Source organism: Gobius niger (genome assembly GCF_951799975.1).
Source record: "Gobius niger genome assembly, chromosome: 21".
In the NCBI taxonomy this organism is placed as follows: domain Eukaryota; kingdom Metazoa; phylum Chordata; class Actinopteri; order Gobiiformes; family Gobiidae; genus Gobius; species Gobius niger.
Genome location: NC_136872.1, coordinates 24,451,095 through 24,478,539, shown reverse-complemented (window position 1 = coordinate 24,478,539; position 27,445 = coordinate 24,451,095). Strand labels below are relative to the sequence as shown.

At 42.9% G+C, this 27,445-nt stretch overlaps 2 protein-coding genes across 2 annotated transcripts in view; both read right to left on the bottom strand.

The window, feature by feature from the left end:
• Nucleotides 1-21,677, bottom strand: part of LOC306981050 (CD276 antigen homolog) — a gene marked incomplete at both ends in the record, with an annotated part of 31,140 nt that extends 9,463 nt beyond the window's left edge. The window contains 3 exons of the mRNA XM_079580598.1: nucleotides 18,280-18,576; nucleotides 19,128-19,463; nucleotides 21,608-21,677. Of these exons, the coding sequence (XP_079436724.1) occupies nucleotides 18,280-18,576; nucleotides 19,128-19,463; nucleotides 21,608-21,677 (703 nt within the window). The remainder of the gene's footprint in view (nucleotides 1-18,279; nucleotides 18,577-19,127; nucleotides 19,464-21,607) is intronic.
• LOC306980655 (butyrophilin-like protein 2) lies at nucleotides 1,304-8,043 on the bottom strand (the record flags this gene model as incomplete). The annotated part of the gene is made up of 4 exons (XM_079580083.1): nucleotides 1,304-1,359; nucleotides 6,778-7,095; nucleotides 7,582-7,911; nucleotides 7,980-8,043. The coding sequence occupies 4 exons, from the start codon at nucleotides 8,041-8,043 to the stop codon at nucleotides 1,304-1,306; spliced, it is 768 nt and encodes a 255-aa protein (XP_079436209.1).
• Nucleotides 21,678-27,445: the final 5,768 nt, after the last annotated feature.

Genomic DNA, 27,445 nt, shown 5'->3' with positions numbered 1-27,445 from the left:
TTAGGGCGACCAGACGTCCCAGTTTACCCGGGACAGTCCCAGTTTTGAGGCTTTTGTCCCGTGTTGACCTGCTTTGTCCAGGCTCCAGCCCTGTCCTGCTGTTTGAACCATGTGTTTCCAAAGCAACAAACATCACATGTTTCTCCAAAGCTCTGAACTCAAATCGAATGGTAATAAATCAAAGTAAATCTAGTGAAATGTCGCCCCCTTGTGTCTCATGTTCCTTTGAAAACAGAAACTCTCCCTCGTTCCTCTGTTTGATGGACTGTTGAGGAATAAAACACACTGATGTTGATGCTGATTTTGGCTTCCATGCGATAAATTCACAAATTGGATCAACCGAAAAATGGACATTGAAGAAACCGCTGTCGTGTGATGGACGTTTACTTTAATTCATAAACACAAACCGAAAATGGATCAAACACGGATTAAACCAAAACATGAACATAAACACTGAGGCGTCAGAAACAGAAACTCTTCTCAACCAAACAACCATTATTCAAGTTAATGCAACACATTGTTATACAAGTATTTACAGCAAAGAAAAAAATGTCAGTTTCTTTCCACAAACGAGATCCGAGAGTTGATCTGGTCTTGAACGTCACATGTCAGAACTCAGGATTAATAAACTCACGACAAAAACAGGAGAAAACAAGGAACAAACCGACGACCTTCAGGACACAAGGAAATCGTCTTCTGTCTGGAGTTACTGAGGAGGGAACATCATTTTGCAGATTTCATCCACCAACTAAGAACGACATAAAATCAGTTCATTCTGGCTGAGTTTGTGGTGAGTGTAAAGTGAACAGTAAAAACACCTGTTTGTCTTGGTCGTAGAGAGAAACCAGAGCCGTTTCCCCGGTGTTCCACGGAGGCTGATTCTCCCAGATCTTGTTGTTATGATCTTCCTCTTCATCCCTGCAGCCTTCAGCCCAGACCTGAAGGTAATACATTAATAACAAGTTTAATAACATGAACCTGGACTGAAAGCTGAACTCTTGTGTATTTGCAGACGATATGAAACTAAAAGTGACTTACTGTTACAATGTTTTTTGTCCATGACCACAGCGTGAGGGGGTGTTTAAATGTATATTCATAGATCAGAGGTGGATCATTGTCCATTTCTATCTTAACCGTCCAGCCCTCCATTTGCTGTTCCTGAGTTAAGAGCAGAAAGTGTTAAAAATAAACCAAAAAAGTCATTGTGTGGTTTGATCAAACAACATTGGTCTGTTTCTTTTAAAAACTGACAAATGCAGAGGTGTTTTTCAGGCTGAAACTTCGGCCTGAGGAGTCAAAACTGTCAATGATCACAGGTTTCCTCATAGAGAGTTCCTTCTGACGTCTTTTTTCGTGGATCTGAGAAGAAGAAGAGGAAAGAGACACAGAACATTATTCAGTGTAACAGTGCCCCGCCCTCGTGAAAGAGCCTCTACATAAACCTACATAATGCTACATGTAGTGAGTATTTGTCAACAAAAACTTAAACTTAAACTGCGACATAAGAAAACTTCAAATAAACACTTCAGACGCACCCTGGGTTTTTGGTTTACGCAGCATTCAAAAGAGAGCAATGTCCAAACAAACTTACAGGTTCAAAAAGAGGGTTTATTTTCCAGATTTGGACGGCAAACAGCAAGATTTCATGTAAGGCCGACTTGCTGCCTCTCCGACGTGACTGCTAAAAAACCATTAGCCCCCCCAGGTGCGTGTTGGACAATGTGCGCTACTCCCCCATATCCCCGAGGTGCGCAATAAAAGACTAACCAAGTAAAATAAAACAAAAAGTAAGCAAATTAGACTTAACTTAGCATATTGAAAACTACATAACAAAAAAGAAAACATACTGATGTGCAACTAATAAACAAAAAGTGACATTTTAGCTTTAAATCAAAAACAGACAAATAGCTCCTACACTACATAATGAACCTCTTAACCCTGAGCACATGTTCTTGAACAAAGGATCAAAATAGCGACAAAACTCATTATTATGAATTCATTGTAAATGTTTTGTCAATAGTATTTTCCCGTCTACTGTATCTGTGACCCGCGACCCGCCCGGGAAGCTGAATTTCAGCCCACAACTCAAAAAGAGTTGGACACCCCAGGGTTAAAGATACTGTAAATATAAGACACTCACCATAAGCTCTGTTTTGAGTCTGCCAACTTCTGTCTGCAAATCCCCCTGTGTCGGACAATCAAAAGTCAGACAAGAGTTAGTTATTTCTGTGAGTCAGAATAGACTTTGACAAGTTGTGCAACACAGCATTTCAAAAAGGCAGCGATGAAACTCTACTCACCAGCTTAGTATTTAAGTTCTTCTCTTGTTCAGCTGCATGGAGTTTTGCTTCTGAAGAAACCTGGAACAGACACTTCTCCATATGTAATAAACACTTATAACATGGCTGAATGTTACACTGTGAGGCTTAGACAGAACGAGTTCCGCTTTATCCGGGCCGGGTCGCGGAGGCAGCGTCTCAGCAGATAAAACACTCACCTCAAGCTCTGTTCTGAGTCTGTCAACTTCTGTCTGCAAATCCCCCTGTGTCGGACAATCAAAAGTCAGACAAGAGTTAGTGATTTCTGTGAGTCAGAACAGACAAGACAGATAGGTTGTGCATCACGGCATTTCAAAAAGGCGGCGGTAAAAATGTACTCACCCGCGGATGGAAGTTTTGGCGTCTCCTTTTACAAACGAGAAATAACAAAACAATGACGAGTCCGATTAAAGCGACCACAGCGACTGCCAGAGCGATGACGACGGGAAGAACTGGAGCCCTGAACGCATCATCTGAAACCAGAAAGTACAATACACTGCTTTCCAAATTATTATGCAAATGACATTTTTCTAAGATTTTCTAAATTGTCAACTCAAATGAGAGTCAGCATAATTTTTAAGTCTTTACCTGGTAGAGGATCATTTAAATGTGGTGGAAAAAACCTCCCAGTGAAAACAGTATTTTTTTCAAAAATAAATATAGTAAAAACCTCAATATCCACTGTTCCAAGTTATTATGCAACTCATCGTTTCAATACATTTTAAAGCTTGTAATTAACTGAAAATGGTCATTTGTTGTATTTGTAGCATTAGGAGGTCATATTTACTGAAATCAGAAGCTATTTCAATCAAAAAAATGTTAACAGGTCAAGTTATATTTTACCAAAGGAGCCCTTGTGTGATAGCAGCTTCAAAATTCTTAAATCCATTAAACTTGTGAGTTTTTGGAGAGTTTCTGCTTGGATTTGTTTGCAGGATGTTAGAATAGCCTCCCAGAGCTGCTGTTTGGATGAAAACTGACTCCCACCCTTATAGAAGTTTTTTTTGTTGAGGCTCCAAAGGTTCTCAACAGGGTTGAGGTCAGGAAAGGATGGGGTCCACATCATGAGTTTCTCTCCTTTTATGCCCATAGCAGCCAGTGATGCAGAGGTTTTCTTTACAGCAGGACATGGTGCGTTGTCATGCATGAAGAGGATTTTGTTAGGCTCTACACGGCTCTTCTTTTTGTAGCATAGAAGACAGTTGTCAGTCAGAAACTCCACATATTTTTCAAAGGTCATTTTCACACCTTCAGGGAGCCTAAAAGGGCCTAAAGGGGCCGACCTGCTCTCTCACCATGATTCTGGCCCAAAACATGACTCCGCCACCTCCTTACTGACGTCACAGCCTTGTTGGGACATTGTGGCCATTCACCAACCATCTACTACTCCATCTATCTGACCATCCAGGGCTACACGGCCTCATCAGTGAACAAGACTGTTTGAAAATGAGTCCTCATGTATTTCTGAGCCACTGCTGTCGTTTCTGTTCATGAACATTCAATTAACCGTTTAGGGGAGGCCCGGATAGAAGGTTTATGCACAACTGCAGCCTCTGGAGGGTCCGACACCTTGGTGTTCAGAGACTCCAGAGGCACCAGCAGCTTCAAATACCTGTCTGCTGCTTTGTAGCATCTGTTCTCCTAATCTGATGTGTTTGTCTGGCAGAAACCGTCCATATTGTGCCTTTATCGGCACAAAACGGAGTGTGCTCTGAATCATCCACAAATCTCTTATCAGTTCGATGATTACACTTAATCTTTCATGAAATATCGAAGGTTTTCATACCTAGACCGAGGCATTCAACTATTTCACGCTTTTCATCAGCAGAGAGATCCTTTTTCTTTCCCATATTGCTTGAAAATGATGATCTGCATAATAAAGTGGAACACCCTTTTTCAGCAGTTTTTCCCTTAACTGGGCTTAACCTGAAAACTGATCATCCCAGGTCTCTGAGATTAATGTCAGTGATTCATAGAGCCCTGAGACACAAAACCATCCGTGAGTTTCATTATTATTGCTTTTTTTTTTTACCTTTTTGACACAACAATCCCATTTGCATAATAATTTGGAACGCAGTGTATATATGTTAAATGTCTTTGAAACGGAACTTTCTTTCAAACTTTACAGCATGGTTTTATGTTTGCATTGACCCTCAGCAAAGACCAGAACACACTCCCCCACATGATGATGTCATTAGGTGGTATTATTGCATTATCCATATGTCACACGAAGTCGAGCTCAAGACTAAACGCAAAAATGTGCACGCACAAATTTACTGAGCTGCCTCCGTGTTTATAGAGAAAGTTTCTGAAATTATCAGCATTTTGTCTTTGTGTGGTTAAAGCCACTGTGTCCTGTAGGGGGCGCTCTCACCTGTCAGCCTCACAGTGTCCTGTAGAGGGCGCTCTCACCTGTCAGTCTCACAGTGTCCTGTAGAGGCGCTCTCACCTGTCAGTCTCACAGTGTCCTGTAGAGGCGCTCTCACCTGTCAGTCTCACAGTGTCCTGTAGAGGCGCTCTCACCTGTCAGTCTCACAGTGTCCTGTAGAGACGCTCTCACCTGTCAGCCTCACAGTGTCCTGTAGAGGCGCTCTCACCTGTCAGTCTCACAGTGTCCTGTAGAGGCGCTCTCACCTGTCAGTCTCACAGTGTCCTGTAGAGGACGCTCTCACCTGTCAGTCTCACAGTGTCCTGTAGAGGCGCTCTCACCTGTCAGTCTCACAGTGTCCTGTAGAGGCGCTCTCACCTGTCAGCCTCACAGTGTCCTGTAGAGACGCTCTCACCTGTCAGTCTCACAGTGTCCTGTAGAGGCGCTCTCACCTGTCAGTCTCACAGTGTCCTGTAGAGGCGCTCTCACCTGTCAGTCTCACAGTGTCCTGTAGAGGGCGCTCTCACCTGTCAGCCTCACAGTGTCCTGTAGAGGGCGCTCTCACCTGTCAGCCTCACAGTGTCCTGTAGAGACGCTCTCACCTGTCAGTCTCACAGTGTCCTGTAGAGGCGCTCTCACCTGTCAGCCTCACAGTGTCCTGTAGAGGCGCTCTCACCTGTCAGTCTCACAGTGTCCTGTAGAGACGCTCTCACCTGTCAGTCTCACAGTGTCCTGTAGAGACGCTCTCACCTGTCAGCCTCACAGTGTCCTGTAGAGACGCTCTCACCTGTCAGTCTCACAGTGTCCTGTAGAGGCGCTCTCACCTGTCAGCCTCACAGTGTCCTGTAGAGGCGCTCTCACCTGTCAGTCTCACAGTGTCCTGTAGAGACGCTCTCACCTGTCAGTCTCACAGTGTCCTGTAGAGGCGCTCTCACCTGTCAGCCTCACAGTGTCCTGTAGAGACGCTCTCACCTGTCAGTCTCACAGTGTCCTGTAGAGGCGCTCTCACCTGTCAGCCTCACAGTGTCCTGTAGAGACGCTCTCACCTGTCAGTCTCACAGTGTCCTGTAGAGGCGCTCTCACCTGTCAGCCTCACAGTGTCCTGTAGAGGCGCTCTCACCTGTCAGTCTCACAGTGTCCTGTAGAGACGCTCTCACCTGTCAGTCTCACAGTGTCCTGTAGAGGCGCTCTCACCTGTCAGCCTCACAGTGTCCTGTAGAGACGCTCTCACCTGTCAGTCTCACAGTGTCCTGTAGAGGCGCTCTCACCTGTCAGCCTCACAGTGTCCTGTAGAGGCGCTCTCACCTGTCAGTCTCACAGTGTCCTGTAGAGACGCTCTCACCTGTCAGTCTCACAGTGTCCTGTAGAGGGCGCTCTCACCTGTCAGCCTCACAGTGTCCTGTAGAGACGCTCTCACCTGTCAGTCTCACAGTGTCCTGTAGAGGCGCTCTCACCTGTCAGCCTCACAGTGTCCTGTAGAGGCGCTCTCACCTGTCAGTCTCACAGTGTCCTGTAGAGGGCGCTCTCACCTGTCAGTCTCACAGTGTCCTGTAGAGGCGCTCTCACCTGTCAGCCTCACAGTGTCCTGTAGAGGCGCTCTCACCTGTCAGCCTCACAGTGTCCTGTAGAGGCGCTCTCACCTGTCAGCCTCACAGTGTCCTGTAGAGGCGCTCTCACCTGTCAGCCTCACAGTGTCCTGTAGAGGCGCTCTCACCTGTCAGCCTCACAGTGTCCTGTAGAGACGCTCTCACCTGTCAGCCTCACAGTGTCCTGTAGAGGACGCTCTCACCTGTCAGCCTCACAGTGTCCTGTAGAGGACGCTCTCACCTGTCAGTCTCACAGTGTCCTGTAGAGGACGCTCTCACCTGTCAGCCTCACAGTGTCCTGTAGAGGACGCTCTCACCTGTCAGTCTCACAGTGTCCTGTAGAAGCGCTCTCACCTGTCAGCCTCACAGTGTCCTGTAGAGGACGCTCTCACCTGTCAGCCTCACAGTGTCCTGTAGAGGACGCTCTCACCTGTCAGTCTCACAGTGTCCTGTAGAAGCGCTCTCACCTGTCAGCCTCACAGTGTCCTGTAGAGGACGCTCTCACCTGTCAGCCTCACAGTGTCCTGAGTGGAGGTGTTGGTGGAGCTCTGGGTCACTCTGCAGGTGAAGAAGCCGCTGTGCTTCACAGTCAGTTTGCTGCTGACGTCATAGAGGCCCCCGGGCCCGGGCCGAGGGGGGTCAGAGAGGGGCCCCTCGTCAGCAGAGAGGGGCCCCTCGTCAGCAGAGAGGGCCCTTCCTTCAGAGTCCAGCCACTGCAGCTCAGGCGGTGGATACCAGCCCTCAGACTGACACCGCAGCTCCACCGCTGAGCTCCACACGTGCACCGCCTCCACAGACACCAGCGCCGAGGAGCCCGGGGCCACTGCAGGAGACACAACAGTCACTTCATTACTCAAACAGAAGCAAAAGTCCAATTTTTATTTCACTATAGCTGATTTTGGGGACAAACATGTGGCCACCTTTTACCATTTTCTTTGGAACTTTTATAAAAATTGAGCAAAGTATTAAGTTCTCAGCACAAAGAAGAGGAAGTGACGAGGGGCAGAGGGATCTTTAGGGAACTGGACCCACAACAACAAAGGGCACAGGAAATTGGAGCACCAGGTTACTTAGGTAAAGGTTGTACCTCAACTTTTGTCCTGATATCATACTGGTCGTACCCAGCCCTACTTCATCTGCAAACATTAATACTTTTACTCACGGAGTCACTGATAATCTCCTCACTAAGTGTCCAGGTGGGTTTAATATAAGTGATTCCTGATTTAAAGTAAAATAAAGTCTGTTCATCTGGACAAATGCCTTTGGAACAAGTCTCTAAAGTGTTTGTCGCCCTCTGCTGTAAACTTACCCACGTGTAGCCTCACAGTGGAGTCTATGCCCAGCGCGGGCACGGAGCACCTGTAGGTTCCCTCGTCACTGATGCCCACACTCGTCAGTTTGAGGGAGATGTTTCCGTGTTTGAGCTCCTCCGTGAACAGCGTCGCTCTCCCCTCGAAGGCCGGGTTCTTCAGCCCCGTCAGCTCCTCGTACGATCTCCACACGAACACGAACGTGGGGTCGAGGTCCGGGCGGGTCCACTGCAGACCGGACACGTCTCTGGGGGGGAGAAACAGACACGGCAGAACCACGTCGTCCCCCACGGAGGCCACCACAGCGCGGGGCGACCAGAGGGACTGTCCTGGAAGAAACGTCCAGAAGGTATAGATATTTCAGCATCAAATATATCACAGTCTCTCTGATGTTTACCTGAACAACGGTGAGTCTGCAGCAGAAAGATCAGAGCACAGAGGACCAGGAGAGGAGCCGCCATCTCTCAGATCTGTGAGGAGAAACATCAGCTCAGAGTGAAGGAACCTGGATCTAATGAACACCCAGGAACATCCGTCCATGTTCTTCTGCTTTCTCCAGGAGTTACAGAGACAGAAGCCTTCAGCCTTCTGAAGAGTGGCATAGTCCACTTTGTCTTCAGTTTGCTGAAGAATAGCAGTTTGTAACTAAAACATAAAAGCCAAGTGTTTGTAAAACTACATCTTAAGGTTGGGTACTTAAATAAATTACAATTCAGTTAAATGGTTTAACATATCACCATAAAGGCCATAAACAAAGCGTCATAAATTATTTTGGCCCTGTCCGTATTACATCATCTCTAAAGTTGTCGGTTACACAAACTCTTGCTAAAACATCATTGAAGTTTTTGTAAGGTCTGACCCAGGAATCCCTTTTATCTGATGCATCTCAGCCGCTGACATCCCCCTAAGATCTGACATCTGGATTTCTATTTACTGGTGTGTAACAGTCCACAGTACTGATAGTACTGAGTTTAAAAACCTGAAGAGACTGCCGGTAAGCGCCAGCGCGAGCTTCTGTTGTGTTGATGCTGTGTTCAGTGGTACTTTGTAAATAGTGATTTATGTTTGTGGAAAGGGGTTTACATGGGTTTAATGTTCTTAGCAATTCATCCCTGCATTTAACTAAACTTTGGTAAACTTTGGCAATTGTGAAAGGTTAATTCATAATTGCAAGTGTAAAAGTTAAAATCCTTAAAGGCTTAAAAACATTTATAAAAGTCAAAGGGTAAAATGTGCTAAAATCATAAATATTTATCCGTAATCTACATATAAAACGCTGTGAACTCCATGATTTAAAATGCATGGTTAAATGTTAGATTTTGTATTGAATACTTGCCTGTGTTTGTATTTTTACTTATTGGGAATTTCTTTTCTGTTTCCACTAAGGTTTTTTTACTAATGAAACCAACAAATGAAGTCAATAAAAGGAGAAAGACAACGTCCTGGCTCTTGAGTAAATTCCTGCACTTAACTTCAGTAGTGAGCCCATCTCACGTCAGGTGTGGGAACCCGCCCGTTAAAAAGCTACAAGAACCTGACAGGTACTTTTGGTGGTTGGTCTTTAAGTTTTGACTATTTTTCTCTTCTTGTTTTTTGTTTATTGAAACAGGGACAATGTACAGAACCATTAGTCTTTACAGAAGAAGAGATGAGCACTATACAGTTTTTTTTAATATATAATCAGCAATATTCAAAGTTTATTCTTATTTGAAGTGCTTTTTAATTGTGTTGTTGATTAAAATAAAACCAAGGGTTTTTTTTGTCAAAAGTGGGGAATTGTTATAGAAATCTGAACCATTCATTGTTAATTGGTACCTGGTGGTTCCCAGAGTCAGGACTAAACATGCTGAGGCTGCGTTTCAGTTTCATGCAGCTAAAATCTGGAACAGTCTCACGAGGATGTGAGACAGGCCTGAACTCTGACAATGTTCAAATCCAGGCTGAAAACAGTTATTTTTGCCCGAGCATATGACTGAAAGTATTTTATCTACACTCCTGCCTTTTACTGTAATTGATTAATTTTATGTTGATGTCCAGAGGAGAAGGAGCGACAAAACAGAGGTTAGGTAACTTTGTGTGAATGAGCAAGAAAAAATAGTGCTCAAGACAGAACGAGTCAAAACAAGACTTAAAAATGCAAATAACTGAAAGTATTTTATCAACACTCTCGCCTCTTACTGTTATTGATTAGTTTTATGTTGATGTTTTTATTGATTGTATTTGTTTTTCTTGTATTTTATGCTGCTTTAACTGTGAAGCACTTTGAATTGCCTTGTGTATGATTTGTGCTCTACAAATAAACTTGACAAAAACTGAGACGAAAACAATCATGAAGATGTGACGAAAAAGTGACAAAAAAATGACTAAAAATGTGACCAAAAAAACGACAAAAAAGCTACAAAAAAGAGTTGAAAACCCCCCACAGAAAAGATGGAAAAAAAATCTGATGACGTGAGGAAAAAGATCCATTTAGATAAGTTTTGTAGGTCTTAGCTTTCAAATGAGGTGTTACACTGGCCTACAGGATTTGGGTAAAGCTGAACTGGAGAAATTGTGCTCGGTTCACATTTTCTCCAGTTCGGCTTTACCCAAATCTAAAAGTGTCAAAACAGTGACAGAAACTCTCACAGAACTGCAGCGTTAACATTAAATCACAAGTGAGTGCAGAAAACTTACCTTTGTGAGTTTGTTGTGGAGTTTTAAAGACGAGCTCTGAAACACCGACTGCAGCTCACGGTTATGAAGTGATACTTTCACTTTCTCCTCTAAGTCTAAATCCTCGTCTGACATTTGATCTGTGAGTAACAGGATAAAAATAAACTGTTGAGCAGCAGAGTCTGAGACAGAGAGAGACTTGGTTTGAGGCGTTTCTTTAGACTCTGGACAAAGGAGACGAATATGGTTCATTAGTTTTTAGGAATATAATTAGGCAGTACTACTTACTCACTTACTTACTTCTGTGCATGTCCATGAAGAATGTTTAGGGCGACCAGACGTCCCAGTTTACCTGGGACAGTCCCAGTTTTGAGGTTTTTGTCCCGTGTTTCCCATGACCAGCCCTGTCCTGCTGTTTGACCGATGTGTTTCCAAAGGAACAAACGTCACACGTTTCTCCAAAGCTCTGAACTCAAATCGAATGGTGATACGTATGTTGTAAAGTGCCTCTCGTAAGTATTCATACCCCTTGAACTTTTGCACATTTTGTCACGTTTACAACCCAAAACATAAAGATTTTATTTTGATTTTTTTACTGAACGTTCACACACAAGTAACAGACAACTGTGAAGTGAAAGCAAAATGATCCATGATTCTGTTATTTTTCAAAAATTAGAAAAGTGAAAAGTGGGGCTTGCATAAGTATTCATACAGCATTTTCTGAGTGCATTAAATTGCCTTTAAAACATTCCTAATGACTCTAGAATGTTCACTCCTTGGCCTAACGGTTAAATAGAGCCACCTGTGTGTAATCTACTCTCAGTATAATTTCAGCTGTTCTTTCAGGCCCTCAGAGCTGTGGTCGGAGTGTATCGGTCACTAAACAACATCATGAAGGTCAAGGAGCACCAGAGAGGTCAGGGATAAAGCTGTGGAGAAGTTTAAAGCAGCATTTAGTTATACAAAGATTTCCCAGGATTTAAACATCTCCCGGAGCAACTGTTCAATCCATCATTCAGAAATGGAAAGAGTAAAGCACCACTGCCAACTTACCAAGACACGGCTGTTCACGTAAACTAACAAACTGAACAAGGAGACACTGGTCAGAAATACAACCAAGTGCCCCAAGATAACTCTGGAGGAGCTGTGAAGTGCTGCCGCTGAGCTGGGGGAATCTGTACATGGGACAACTATAAGTCGTGTCTACACAAATCTGGCCTTCATGGACGAGTGGAAGAAGAAAGCCATTATTGAAAGGAGGCCATAAAAAATCCCGTTTGAAGTTTGTAGAAGTCATATGGAGGACACAGCTCCATGTGGAAGAAGGAGCTTTGGTCAGATGAGACAAAAGTTTTGTATGGAGCAAACTTAACACTGCTCATCGTCCTGAGTGCACCATCCCCAGTGTCAAATATACAGGGGGGAGCATCATGCTGTGGGGCTGCTTTTCCTCAGTGGGGACTGGGGAGACTGTAAGAATAGTTGGGAAGATGGATGGAGCCAAATATAGAGACATTTTGGAGGAAAACCTGCTGGAGTCACAAGAGAACTGAGGCTGGGGCGGAGATTCACCTTCAGCAGGACAATGACCCGAAACACAAAGATAAATCTACAATGGAATGGTTCAATAAAAACATATTAATGTGTTAGAATGGCCCAGTCAAAGTCCTGACCTAAATCCTATTGAAAATCTGTGGAATAATCTGAAAACTGCTGTTCACAAACGCTCTCCTTCTAATGTGACAGAGCTGGAGTTGTTTTGTAAAGAGGAATGGGCTAAAATGTCAGTCTCTACATGTGCAAACCTTGTAGAGTCAAACCCCAAAAGACTTTCTGCTGTTATTGCAGTAAAAGGGGGTTCCACAAACTATTCATGCTGTATGAATACTTATGCACACCCCTCTTTTCACTTTTCCATTTTTTGAAAAATAACAGAATCATGTATCATTTTGCTTTCACTTCACAGTTGTCTGTAACTTGTGTGTGAACGTTCAGGAAAAAAATTAAAAATAAAATCTTTATGTTTAGGGTTGTAAAAATGACAAAATGTGCAAAAGTTTAAGGTGTATGAATACTTTCGAGAGGCACTGTATATCTAAGGCATATCTACTGAAATGTCGCCCCCTTGTGTCTCATGTTCCTTTGAAAACAGAAACTCTCCCTCGTTCCTCTGTTTGATGGAATGTAAATTCACAAATTGAATCAACCGAAAAATGGACATTGAAGAAACCGCTGTCGTGTGATGGACGTTTCCTTTAATTCATAAACACAAACCGAAAATGAATCAAATACGGATTAAACCAAAATATGAACATAAACACTGAGGCGTCAGAAACAGAAACTCTTCTCAACCAAACAACCATTATTCAAGTTAATGCAACACATTATAATACAAGTATTTTCAGCAAAGAAAAAAAATGAATGGATCAGTTTCTTTCCACAAACGAGATCCGAGAGTTGATCTGGTCTTGAACGTCACATGTCAGAACTCAGGATTAATGAACTCACGACAAAAACAGGAGGAAACAAAGGAACAAACCGACGACCTTCAGGACATGAGGAAAACGTCTTCTGTCTGGAGTTACTTAGGAGGGAACATCCTTTTGCAGATTAAATCCACCAACTAAGAACGACATAAAATCAGTTCATTCTGGCTGAGTTTGTGGTGAGTGTAAAGTGAACAGTAAACACACCTGTTCGTCTTTGTCGTAGAGACAAACCAGAGCCGATTCCCTGGTGTTCCACGGCCGCTGATTCTCCCAGATCTTGTTCTTATGTTCATCCTCTACATCACAGCAGCCTTCAGCCCAGATCTGAATGTAATGCGTTAAAAACAAGTTTAATAACATGAACCTGGACTGAAAGCTGAACTCTTGTGTATTTGCAGACGATATAAAACTAATAGTGACTTACTGTTACAGTGTTTCCTGTCCATGGTCGCAGCGTGAGGGCGTATATAAAACTATATTCATAGATCAGAGGTGGATCATTGTCAATTTCTATCTTAACCGTCCAGCCCTTCAGTTGCTGCTCCTGAGTTAAGAACAGAAAGTGTTAAAAATAAAGCAAGTTTCCTTAAACCAAAAAGTCATTGTGTGGTTTGATCAAACAACATTGGTCTGTTTCCTTTAAAAACTGACCTGTGCTGAGATGTTTTTCAGGCTGAAACTTCGGCCCCAGGGGTCAAAACTGTCAATGATCACAGGTTCCATCTGACGGCGTTTTTTGTGGATCTGAGAAGAAGAAGAGAAAGAAAGAGACCCTGAACATTATTCAGTGTAACGGTGCCCCGCCCTCAGGAAAGAACCGCTACAAACAGTATTTCAAGGTGCTGTAAATATAAGATACTCACCTTTAGTAAAAGTACATGCTCTTTTCTGAGTCTGTCAACTTCTGTCTGCAAATCCCCCTGTGTCAGACAATCAAAAGTCAAAGAAGAGTTAGTTCTTTCTGCAGTGAGTCAGGGTGGGCACCACAGCATTTCAAAAGGCAGGTCTCACCGGCTTAGTGTTTAAGTTCTCAATCATCTCTTTTTCAGCTGTGGGGTTTTGTGCTTCTGAAGAATCCTGGAACAGACACTTCTCCATATTTAATAAAACACTTAAAACATATGATTGAATGTTTCACAGTGAGGCTTAGACAGAACGAATCATGAACTATAAAAGATATGGAAACATGTGTCTCTAACCTCTCCTTCAGGCTTCTCTGCAAAACAATACGAGGTCAAATTAAAACTCAAATCAATTGTCCTTCATATCTCTGAACATAATGGGAACTTACGGGAGTTTTGGCGTCTCCTTTTACAAACGAGAAATAATAAAACAATGACGAGTCCGACTGAAGCAGCGAAAGCGATGACGACGGGAAGAATCCAAACAGGAGCCCCGAATGCCTCATCTGAAACCAGAAAGTACAATATAAATGTTAAATGTCTTTGAAAGGGAACTTGTTCTAACTTTACAGCATGTTATTATGTTTGCATTGACCCTCAGCAAAGATCAAAACACACTCCTCCACATGATGATGTCATTAGGTGGTGCTTTTGTAGACATTATCCATATACACATATATTTAAAAAAAAAAACTCTTCCTCACCCTCCGCGAGCGGTCTCTTCTTCCTCCAAGCTCCAGAGGCCTGGGAGCTTGAGGGTTCAGTATCTTTGCTGTTCCCAGAACTGCACTTTTCTGGACCGAGATGTCTGATGTATTTCCTGGGATCTGCTGGAGCCGCTCCTCCAGTTTGGGGGTCACTGCCCCGAGTGCCCCAACGACCACGGGCACCACTGATGCCTTCACCCTCCAGGTTTTCTCCAGCTCTTCTCTGAGCCCCTGGTATTTCTCTAGTTTCTCGTGTTCCTTTTTCCTGATGTTGAAGTCTTGGTGTTGCTATGTCGAACACGACGGCTCCTCTGCTCTTTGTCCACCACCACAATGTCCATTCTGTCCGTCAGGATCTTGGCTCGATCATTCTCCACCACCTTTGGAGGTGTTTCCCACTTTGACCTTGGGGTTTCCAGCCCATACTCTGCACAGATGTTCCTGTACACTATACCAGCCACTTGGTTATGGCGTTCCATGTAAGCTTTCCCTGCAGCATCTTACACCCTGCAGTTCTGTAAAGCTGGATTGTCTCATTGGCCTCTTTGCACAGTCTACACCTGGGGTCTTGTCTGGTGTGATAGATCTGGGCCGATATTGCTCTGGTGCTCAAGGCCTGCTCCTGTGCAGCCATGATGAGTGCCTCTGTGCTGTCCTTTAGTCCTGCTCTGTCTAGCCCTTGGTAGGATTTCTGAATATCCGCCACTTCAGTTATGTTTGGGTGGTACATGCCGTGTAGGGGCTTGTCCTCCCATGACGGGACCTCCAGCACCTCATCTTCTGTTCCCCATTGTCTGAGACATTCACTGAGCACGTCATCTGTTGGAGCCTTGTCCTTGATGTACTTATGGATCTTGGATGTTTCATCCTGGATAGTGGCTCTCACACTCACTAGTCCTCGGCCTCCTTCCTTACGGCTAGCGTACAGTCTCAGGGTGCTGGATTTGGGGTGGAACCCTCCGTGCATGGTTAGGAGCTTTCGCGTCTTAACATTTGTGGTCTGTATCTCATCCTTTGGCCAGCTTATTATTCCTGCAGGGTATCTGATTACTGGTAGGGCGTAGCTGTTTATTGCCCGGGATTTGTTCTTGCCATTGAGCTGGCTTCTTAGGACCTGCCTTACTCGTTGGAGGTATTTGGCCGTAGCCGCTTTCCTTGTCACCTCTTCGAGGTTGCCATTTGCTTGTGGGATTCCGAGGTACTTGTAACTGTCCTCAATGTCTGCTATTGTTCCTTCTGGGAGTGAGACCTTCTGTGTGGACTACCTTCCCTCTCTTAGTCACCATCCGACCACACTTCTCTAGTCCGAATGACATCCCAATGTCTGCACTGTATATCCGGGTGGTCTGGATCAGTGAGTCGATGTCTCGCTCATTCTTAGCATACAGCTTGATGTCATCCATGTAGAGGAGGTGACTGATGGTGGCCCCGTTCCTGAGTCGGTATCCATAGCCAGTCTTGTTGATTATTTGGCTGAGGGGGTTCAGACCTATGCAGAACAGCAGTGGGGACAGGGCGTCTCCTTGGAATATGCCACATTTGATGGAGACTTGTGCCAGTGGTTTGCCATTGGCTTCAAGGGTGGTTTTCCACAACCTCATCGAGTTTGCAATGAAGGCTCTTAGAGTCCTGTTGATGTTGTATAGCTCCAGGCATTCAATGATCCAAGTATGTGGCATTGAGTCGTAGGCTTTCTTGTAATCAATCCAGGCAGTGCTCAGGTTAGTGTGTCGGGTTCTGCAGACTCGAGCGACTGTTCTGTCTACCAGGAGCTGGTGTTTGGCACCTCTGGTATCTTTACCGATTCCCTTCTGAGCTGTGCTCATGTATTGATCCATGTGCTTACTTATCTTAGCCGCTATGGTGCCGGACATGAGCTTCCACGTTGTGGAGAGGCAGGTTATTGGCCGATAGTTGGATGGGACTGTACCCTTTGAGGGATCCTTCAGGATCAGGATTGTGCGCCCTTCGGTTAACCATTCAGGGTGATTCCCATCCCTCAGCAGCTGGTTCATTTGTGCTGCCAAGCGCTCATGGAGAGCCGTGAGTTTCTTAATCCAGTAGGCGTGCATCATGTCAGGGCCTGGTGCTGTCCAATTTTTCATACCTGAGGCTCTTTCTTGGACGTCTGCCACTGTGATGGTAACTGGATTCTGTTCAGGGAGGTTGCTGTGGTCCTCTCTCAGAGCCACCAGCCACTGTGCATCACTGTCGTGTGCTGCCTCCTTCTCCCATATGCCTTTCCAGTACTGTTCAGTTTCCAGCCTTGGTGGGTCTGCTCTGTTATTGTTACCCTGCCACTGAGCGTACACTTTCGCTGGTTGAGTTGCGAACAGACGATTTACTCGTCTGGCTTCGTTGTCTCTCGTGTATCTCTTTAGGCGGCTGGCCAAGGCTTGGAGCCTTTGTTTGGCAGTTTCCAATGCTTCAGGTATGGGCATCTGGCTGTACCTTTTGGGTACTTGCTTTTTCATTGCACCTTTCAAGGCCTCTGTCAATTGACTCACTTCCCTCCGCGCTGCCTTGATGTTATCCTCCAGCCTTCTTTTCCATGGTGGGTATTTCATCTCATTGTTGCTCTTACGATAGCCAAGTGTCTCTAGGATCACTGCTGCTGTGGAGTATATCAGCTCATTGGTTTCAGTGATGGTTGATGTAGGAATTGCTCTCAGAGCTGCATTCACATCTTCTAGGAGACTTTCTGACAGTACTTCTCTTAGCCTCTGTAATTGGCTTCGGGGTTGCCTGCTGGACATTTTTGCCATGATCTTATTTTTCAGGTCAGTCGCTGCCTCGTTCAGCGTGATTGCGCTTATTGGGGCTTCGTACCCAATCTCCATTGGGAGGGCTGGTGTTAACTCCCCTCTGACCTGGTGTCCTGGCTCCCCGTTGCCGGAGCATTGGTGTTGTACCTCGTCAATCTCAAGTTGTGATAGCAGTTGCCGTTTGTGGATGTTGGAACACTGAGCTACTAGTTGTTTCGCCGTGAGTTTGGACTGTGGGTTTCGAAGTAACCATTTCTCCCACATCCTCTGCATGTAGCCCCTCTGACTAGGGTTACTGGAGTAGTAGCATTCCATCAGAGCCCTGTTCTCGCATCTCTCCCATTTCCGCCTTGTTCCAGTAGCCCATTTTACATCGAGGTGCTCTGGTTCCCCAGCACCTGACGCAGACCTTGTTTGGCCGGGCGACGTCTGAGCCGGCATGTCATTCATTTCATTGTCTCTCATCATTGTATGAGGTAGGCAGTAGCGTGAAGGGTCTTGCCTAAGGACCCACACTGGCAGCCCATTCCCCCAACGGGGATTCAAACCGGGGTCTACTGTGTGCAAGTCAGGTGACTTACCACTTGATATATATATATATATATATATATATATATATATATATATATATATATATATCCATCGCAAAAATGTGGACGCACACATTTACTGAGCTGGCTCCGTGTTCATAGAGAAAGTTTCTGAAATTACAAGCATTTTGTCATTGTGTGGTTAAAGCCACTTCAGTGTCCTGTAGAGACGCTCTCACCTGTAAGTCTCACAGTGTCCTGTAGAGGCGCTCTCACCTGTCAGCCTCACAGTGTCCTGTAGAGGCGCTCTCACCTGTAAGTCTCACAGTGTCCTGTAGAGGCGCTCTCACCTGTAAGTCTCACAGTGTCCTGTAGAGGCGCTCTCACCTGTCAGCCTCACAGTGTCCTGTAGAGGCGCTCTCACCTGTCAGCCTCACAGTGTCCTGTAGAGGCGCTCTCACCTGTAAGTCTCACAGTGTCCTGTAGAGGCGCTCTCACCTGTAAGTCTCACAGTGTCCTGTAGAGGGCGCTCTCACCTGTAAGTCTCACAGTGTCCTGTAGAGGGCGCTCTCACCTGTCAGCCTCACAGTGTCCTGTAGAGGGCGCTCTCACCTGTCAGCCTCACAGTGTCCTGTAGAGGCGCTCTCACCTGTCAGCCTCACAGTGTCCTGAGTGGAGGTGTTGGTGGAGTTCTGGGTCACTCTGCAGGTGAAGGAGCCGTTGTGCTTCACAGTCAGTTTGCTGTTGACGTCATAGAGGCCCCCGGGCCCGGGCTGAGGGGGGTCAGAGAGGGGCCCCTCGTCAGCAGAGAGGGCCCTTCCTTCAGAGTCCAGCCACTGCAGCTCAGGCGGTGGATACCAGCCCTCAGACTGACACCGCAGCTCCACCGCTGAGCTCCACACGTGCACCGCCTCCACAGACACCAGCGCCGAGGAGCCCGGGGCCCCTGCAGGAGACACAACAGTCACTTCATTACTCCAATACGAGTAAAAATATACGGCCTTTTACGATTTACTTCAGAGCCTTTATGGCAGGGTGGGGAACCTCAGGGCCGTCTACAGCTCACGAGACCATCTGTCCAGGCCCATAGAAATAATGATCCTCCTCATACCTCAGTGTTGTATGAGTCTAGAATGCTTGTTCCTAAATTGTACAGCCCTTGGAGTACTTTATAAAACTACATTTGGCCCTTGAGGTGAAAAGGGTTCCCCAGCCCTGCTTAATGGAAATTTAGCAGAGTAAAAATAAGAAGTTCTCCGCACAAAGATACTCAAGTGACGTACAGATCCTCAAAAACTCTAATTAACTCTTTCATGCATGAATTATGATACAACATAGATTCTTCAAGAAGTTGGTGACAAGGGTGGACAATAAAAGCTAAACCTTCAGTCTGAATCAGTTGTTGCCACACTGTAAGGGCCTACCATTGAGAATGAAAGGGAAAAGTTAAGAGAGTTAGTATTAATCACCACGTTTGACCCTGTGCTGTAAACTTACCCACATGTAGCCTCACAGTGGAGTCTATCCCCAGCCCGGGCACGAAGCACCTGTAGGTTCCCTCGTCACTGATGCCCACACTCGTCAGTTTGAGGGAGATGTTTCCGTGTTTGAGCTCCTCCGTGAACAGCGTCGCTCTCCCCTCGAAGGCCGGGTTCTTCAGCACCGTCAGCTCCTCGTACGATCTCCACACGAACACGAACCTGGGGTCGAGGTCCGGGCGGCTCCACTCCAGCGTTTGACCGGACACGTCTCTGGGGGGGAGAAACAGACACGACAAAACCACGTCGTCCCCCACGGAGGCCACCACAGCGCGGGGCGACCAGAGGGACTGTCCTGGAAGAAGAGACCCAAAATGATCAGTTAAAATAAGAAGATTTAATAAGAACGATAAAGGTTTGTTTTTGTATTTGTATTTGTTTTCTGAATAACGGCCTGTTGTACTTTCAGATCATTTCAAATTTCAGCATCAAACTAGAAACTTTTGTAACGGCTGACTGTGGAATAGTACTGCAGCACAAATTACATAAATTGCGAAACATTGCGAAAAAGTCACACAAATCCCTATTTAGTTGCATAATAGCGCTTTTGTTGTGAAAATCCCCATTTAGTTGCATAATAGTGCTTTTATTGTGAAAATCCCCATTTAGTTGCATAACAGTGCTTTTTTGTGAAAATCCCCATTTAGTTGTATTAAACTGACTTTATTGTGAAAATCCCCATTTAGTTGCATAATAGTGCTTTTATTGTGAAAATCCCCATTTAGTTGCATAATAGCGCTTTTGTTGTGAAAATCCCCATTTAGTTGCATAATAGTGCTTTTATTGTGAAAATCCCCATTTAGTTGCATAACAGTGCTTTTTTGTGAAAATCCCCATTTAGTTGCATAATAGTGCTTTTATTGTGAAAATCCCCATTTAGTTGCATAATAGCGCTTTTATTGTGAAAATCCCCATTTAGTTTATTGTGAAAATCCCCATTTAGTTTATTGTGAAAATCCCCATTTAGTTGCATAATAGCGCTTTTGTTGTGAAAATCCCCATTTAGTTGCATAATAGCGCTTTTGTTGTGAAAATCCCCATTTAGTTGCATAATTGTGCTTTTATTGTGAAAATCCCCATTTAGTTGTATTAAACTGACTTTATTGTGAAAATCCCCATTTAGTTGCATAATAGTGCTTTTATTGTGAAAATCCCCATTTAGTTGCATAATAGCGCTTTTGTTGTGAAAATCCCCATTTAGTTGCATAATAGTGCTTTTATTGTGAACATCCCCATTTAGTTGCATAACAGTGCTTTTTTGTGAAAATCCCCATTTAGTTGCATAATAGTGCTTTTATTGTGAAAATCCCCATTTAGTTGCATAATAGCGCTTTTATTGTGAAAATCCCCATTTAGTTTATTGTGAAAATCCCCATTTAGTTTATTGTGAAAATCCCCATTTAGTTGCATAATAGCGCTTTTGTTGTGAAAATCCCCATTTAGTTGCATAATAGCGCTTTTGTTGTGAAAATCCTCATTTAGTTGCATAATTGTGCTTTTATTGTGAAAATCCCCATTTAGTTGCATAACAGTGTTTTTTTTGTGAAAATCCCCATTTAGTTGCATAATAGTGTTTTTTTTTGTGAAAATCCCCATTTAGTTGCATAATAGTGCTTTTATTGTGAAAATCCCCATTTGGTTGCTGACACTGTAAAACTGTTGAAATTGCCAAAACTCTTGACATTGCGTAAACTGTTTAAATCACTGACAGACTTAACTGTATCCGAAATCCTATTGAAATGAATGGGCAGAATCCCCCATACAAATGAATGGGCAGAATCCCCCATACAAACGAATAGGCAGAATCCCCCATACAAATGAATGGGCAGAATCCCCCATACAAATGAATGGGCAGAATCCCCATACAAATGAATGGGCAGAATCCCCCATACAAACGATTGGACAGAATCCCCCATACAAATGAATGGGCAGAATCCTCCATACAAATGAATGGGCAGAATCCTCCATACAAATGAATGGGGCAGAATCCTCCATACAAATGAATGGGGCAGAATCCTCCATACAAATGAATGGGCAGAATCCTCCATACAAATGAATGGGCGGAATCCCCCATACAAATGAAGGGGCAGAATCCCCCATACAAATGAATGGGCAGAATCCTCCATACAAATGAATGGGCAGAATTCCCCATACAAACGAATGGGCAGAATCCCCCATACAAAAGAATGGGCAGAATCCTCCATACAAATGAATGGGCACAATCCCCCATACAAATGAATGGGCAGAATCCCCCATACAAATGAATGGGCAGAATCCTCCATACAAATGAATGGGCAGAATCCCCCATACAAATGAATGGTCAGAATCCCCAATACAAATGAATGGCCAGAATCCCCCATACAAATGAATGGGCAGAATTCCCCATACAAATGAATGGGCAAAGTCTCTGGGCTCCAGAACTAGAGCCCTGATGTTTACCTGAACAATGGTGAGTCTGCAGCAGAAAGCAGAAGATCAGAGCACAGAGGACCAGGAGAGGAGCCGCCATCTTTCAGATCTGTGAGGAGAAACATCAGGTCAGTGTGAAGGAACCTGGATCTAATGAGCACCCAGTAGGTCTTCTTCTGTAACGGGCTGATGCAGAGGACGAGGAACATGCTCCTCTTTGGTCCTCATGGTGTGGAGCTGACATTAGTTTGCACCTCCCAAACACCGCTTAACCCCTTAACTCCCACCTGAACCGAGCACATTTTCTCCAGTTTGGCTTTACCCCAGTCCAAAAGCTTCTGGAAAAAAGCTGTGGAAATAGCAACAAAACTGAGACGAAAACAATGACGGAAATGTGACAAAAAAGTGACGAAAAATGGATGAAAAACTGGCAAAAATGTCACAAAAATGACAAAAATTTTATAAAAAAAATGACGAAAAAACAAAAAAAATGTGACAAAAAATGTGACAAATAAATGACAAAAATGTGACAAAAATGTGATAAAACATTGACAAAAAAGTGACGAAAAATGTATGAAAAAGTGGCAAAAATGTCACAAGAAATTGACAAGAAATTGACGAAAAAATGACAAAAACGTGACAAAAAATGTGATAAAAATTTAACAAAAAAATGACAAAAATGTAACAAAATGTGACAAAAAATTGTTAAAAAAATGACGAAAAAAACTAAAAAAAAGTAAAATATGCGACAAAAAAATGACAAAAATGTGATAAAACATTGACAAGAAATTGACAAAAAAATTACAAAAAAATTACAAAAATGTAACAAAAAATTGACAAAAAACCAACAAATTGTGGAAAAAAATTACAAATTGTGGAAAAAATGTGACAAAAAATAAAATGAGTTGAATACCCAACAAAAAAATGATGGAAAAAAAAATCTGATGACGTGAGGAAAAAGATCCTTTCGGTTCAGGCGGGAGTTAAGAGGTTAAAGGAAACAAAAAAAGGAGGAGGTATCCGGGCACGACTCGCAGCTAAGCCACACACTGTTGCTCTGGCTAATGGGGCGACAGTGACGGAAGGTTGTGGGTTCAAATCCCGCCTCACCGCTTTGTTGTTGACTTTTTTGTGCTGATTTTTCATCACTCTTTAGTCGTTTTTTTGTTGCTCTTTTTTTGCGTTTTTGCCAAATTTTGGAAGCGTTTTCTTTGTGTTTTTGTCGATTTTCGCTGCTTTTTTGCGTTGCTTTTTTGTCGCTCTTTAATCGTGTGTTTTTGCCGTTTGTTTAAATTGTGTTGTTGTTCTTTCTGGCACGTTTTTGATTCTCCTTTGGCACTTTTTTTCCTTTTAGATTTACACAAAAGTGACAAAATAGTGACAAAAAAGCTATGAAAAGTTCTGTGGGCCTTAGCTTTCAAACGAGGCGGTAAATGTGCTCGGCTCATGTGGAGGTTTAGAGGTGAATAAAACACAAAGGGGGCGTGAACCTTCTCAGTGCTGCAGCTGCTGCTCCATCTATAGAACATGTGAAATAATCTGGATAAAAACACATCACGAGGCGAAGAATCAAACGTGTGGGAATAAACTACAACTAAAAACAAAACTCTAGTGTCTGGACTGAGTGCAGAAAACTTACCTTTGTGAGTTTGTTGTGGAGTTTTAAAGACGAGCTCTGAAACACCGACTGCAGCTCACGGTTATGAAGTGATACTTTCACTTTCTCCTCTAAGTCTAAATCCTCGTCTGACATTTGAGCTGTGAGTAACAGGATAAAAATAAACTGTTGAGCAGCAGAGTCTGAGACAGAGAGAGAGAGTCAGACTGGACTTGGTTTGAGGCGTTTCTTTAGACTCTGGACAAAGGAGACGATTATGGTTCATTATTTTTATTTTAAGTAGGTCATTTATCTTTTAACCCCTTAACTCCCGCCTGAACCGAGAGCATTTTCTCCAGTTTGGCTTTACCCAAATCCTGTAGGCCAGTGTAACGCCTCATTTGACAGATCTACAAAAATAAATTGATCTTTTTCCTCACATTATCAGATTTTTTTTCATTACTTTTTTTGTTGGGCAGTCGTCTCATTTTTGTCAAATTTCCGTGACTTTTTTTGTCACTTTTTCGTCAAATTATTATCACTTTTTCGTCCATTTTTTCTCAATTTTTCGTCAAATTATTCTCACTTTTTTGGTCCATTTTTGTCATTTTTTTGTCCATTTTTTGTAAATTTTTTGTAACTTTTTCGTCAATGTTTTCTCACTTTTTTCACATTTTCATCCTTGTTTTCGTCTCAGTTTTGTTGCTATTTTCTCACCTTTTTACAGAAGCTTTTGGATTAGGGTAAAGTCAAACTGGAGAAAATGTGCTTGGTTCAGGTTGGAGTTAAGGGGTTAAAGAGGGGGTATTCTGCTTTTTTCAGTCACATAGCCCCAGTCTATATCACACTACAATGATGATGAAACCTTCTGTTGGTCTGTAAATGCAGTAAATTAGAATAACTGCCTTGTATAAAATGTCTCTCTCAAAATGTCTGTAGTGAATGTCTTGAAATAGGCCTCTGTCTCTTTAAGAGCCTCTGAGCCTTTAGACACGCCCCCTCCACACGCTGTCTGTGGCATCAGTGGGGAGGGGGTTCTGCTGAGGAGCAGTGGTTGGTTACTCGGCTGGTGACGAAAGCTCGGAGGCGTCTCCAGGAGGTGGGGGCGTTCCTAGGAGGACTCAGGCAAACCTATCCCTAAAATGGCCGCCATCAGAGTTTTTACAGATTACTCAAAAATACGTGAATGTGCCAAGGCAACACTTCAGGCATGTTTTTAATGAGGGAGTGACATAATAACATGATGGAAAGCTTGAAAAAGTCGATTTTGCATAATACCACGGGAAGCGGGAGAGATGTTCAGCACATTGTCAGAGCCGGGACTCAAACCCATCACATCAGAACAGTTTGTCGTGAATACACAGCGGCACAAAGAAATAAAAGTCTTTTCAGTCAAACACGTAATAATCTGTATTTAGTTTTGTTCCTGCACGTCATATTGTTCACAACAGATACTTTACAAACTTTACAAACAGTCTGTATTTCCATCATAGACTTTGGTCACGTTTTATTCATTTTATACAATGACAGATTAAAACAACACAAGCTTCAACAATAAAACAAGCGACTGTCACAACTATCAAGAGGTTATTTTAACATCTTTGATTCTCTCCATAACCTCTTCACCCCCACCTGAACCGATCACATTTTCAGTTTTTTTTCTTTTTTTTTCATTTTTCAGCTTTGCCCAAATCTAAAAGCTTCTTGAAAAAATGGCATTAAAACCGCAACAGAAAACAAGGATGTACACGCAACAAAAAAGATCATCAAAAAGTGACAAAAAAAATAGATAAAAATGCTAAAAAAAAAAAATTACTAAAAAATCTACAAAAAAAATCGACAAAAAAAATCGTTGAAAAAAATCGATGAAAATGCTAAAAAAAAAAATAAGTGACAAAAAAATACTAAAAGAAATCGACAAAAAAACGCTAACAAAAAAAGGGACTAAAATTACTGAAAAATCGCCAAAAAATTATTTTAAAAATCGATAAATTGCACAAAAAAAGGGACAAAAGTTACTAAAAAAAATCGGAAAAAAAAAAATCGGACAAAAAAATAAATACAAAAATGCAAAAAAAAAGTGAAACATTTTTATTTTAACAAAAACGCAACAAAAAATCTACAAAAATACAACAAAAAAGTGACAAAAAGGCAACAAAAAAGTGATGCATAAAATGACAAGAAAATTACAAAAATGTGAGAAAAAAGAGGAGAGAATGCGTTCTGTTTTGGTGGGTGGTAAGAGGTTAAAAAGCACAACATTAGATCAGTGTTAAAACAGTACAATCCAGAATCGGATTAGTGTGATTTTATAAAAGACTTCTTAAGACTTTCAAATACAAAAGTGACATCGACATTCAATACAAAAATATGATTATGTTCAGTCACTTCCGCTCACAGTTCGACTCATCCTTGTATATTTGAAGTATTTCTAGCGTTCAGAGCTGTTCCAGATCAAACACTGATTATTGCACAAAGTAGAACATGCAGATCAACATGACTAAAGCAGCATATTCACCTTCGTATGATCTGTTAACCCTTCATTTACACCAAAGTCTGACACAAGGACAAATAATACATGTTTAATCTCCATGACCTGGTGCTGACAGACTGTGCAGTACTGTAAGTGTTAGGAAATGGTTGGAGTGGTGTTAGAACTTAAAGCCATAACTGAAAGTATTTTATCTACACCAGGGGTAGGCAACGTCAGGCCCGGGGGCCAAATCCAGGCCCTCCAGCACAGAACCTCTGGCCTCCAATATGAGTTTGAGAAATATAATTATGCAAATAAGGGATCAAATACCAGTTAACCTCTTAACTCCCGCCTGAACCGAGAGGATCTTTTTCCTCACGTCATCACATTTTTTTTTCATCATTTTTTTGTCGGGTGTTCAACTCATTTTTGTAACTTTTTTTTGTCATTTTTTTGTCATTTTTTTGTCACATTTCCATCATTGTTTTCGTCTCAGTTTTGTCGCTATTTTCTCACCTTTTTTCCAGAAGCTTTTGGACCGGGGTAAAGCCAAACTGGAGAAAATGTGCTCGGTTCAGGTGGGAGTTAAGGGGTTAAAGTTCTCTAAAAATGTGATGAATAGTGTCCTTTTATAGTGTTTTTTTTTAAATGTCCTTGCAGAACATCCCACTTGGTCATATATAATGTAAAACAGTGATTCTCAACAGGTGGGTCGGGACACAAAAGTGGGTCACGAGCCTATAGGGAACTAGGAAACACACTGGAGTCTGTTCAAATGAATATTGTTGGGTTTTTTTGATCATAATTTCAGTGTTAACCCTCGTGTGGCCTTTTATTTAGCACCTTTCAAGACCCTATTGTCAAAAAATGTACACTCCAAAAAAGAGCCTTAAAATAACCATTCATTCATATTTTTCTGCTTCTTTTAACACAAATCTTGGCTTTTGGGTCATTTTGATCGGCCGTGGGCTCCAGGGGTAGACAAGTTTTCTTAACAGAGGCCAATTTTTCTCATTGTATAAAGACCGAGGGCCGAATCCGCCAATTTTAGGCCAAAGTAAAGCACTGCACTGCAAAAATGACCATCTTAAATGAGATAAATGACTTAAAATTGCTTGAATAAAGATTCTTTATGTTGAATTTGAGTCTGTTTGGACTCATCTAAGATAAAGATACAAATGTCAATGGAACAAACATAAAACCCACCTTGAAATCAGACAAATTAACTTTTACTTTTAAAAAGATTTGTTTTTCACTTGAAATGATACAATATAATCTGCTAAGAGAATAATGACTTGTTCCATTGGTTTTATCTGCTCTAAGACCAAATCTACTCATGCTTTAGATTGAATCTCTTAATTCGAGTAGGTTTCTGTCATTTCTTCCTTAAAATTATTTTAAGTTGTACATGATATGACCTAATTGGGTGCATTGACAGTATTTCTCCCATTTAACCCTAAAAATGTTAAAGTATTTTCTGATTTGTGTAATAATGTTTCTCATCTTGAGGGCCAGAGGTTCTGTGCTGGAGGGCCGGATTTGGCCCCTGGGCCTGATGTTGCCTACCCCTGCTCTATGTCTTGTTCAATAAAATGTGGTAAATACGATATTTTATAAGATAAATGACAAATTACAGTGTTACTTGGTGGTTCTAAAGTGGTCTCGGAGACGGACCACTTTAGTACCTCTGATGTAAAACATTGGCATTTGCACAAAATGGCTCTGATGAAAATCGGCCTCTGTGACGCAAACTTGCCCCTGATCTACACTCTTGCCTCTTACTGTAGTTGATTAATTT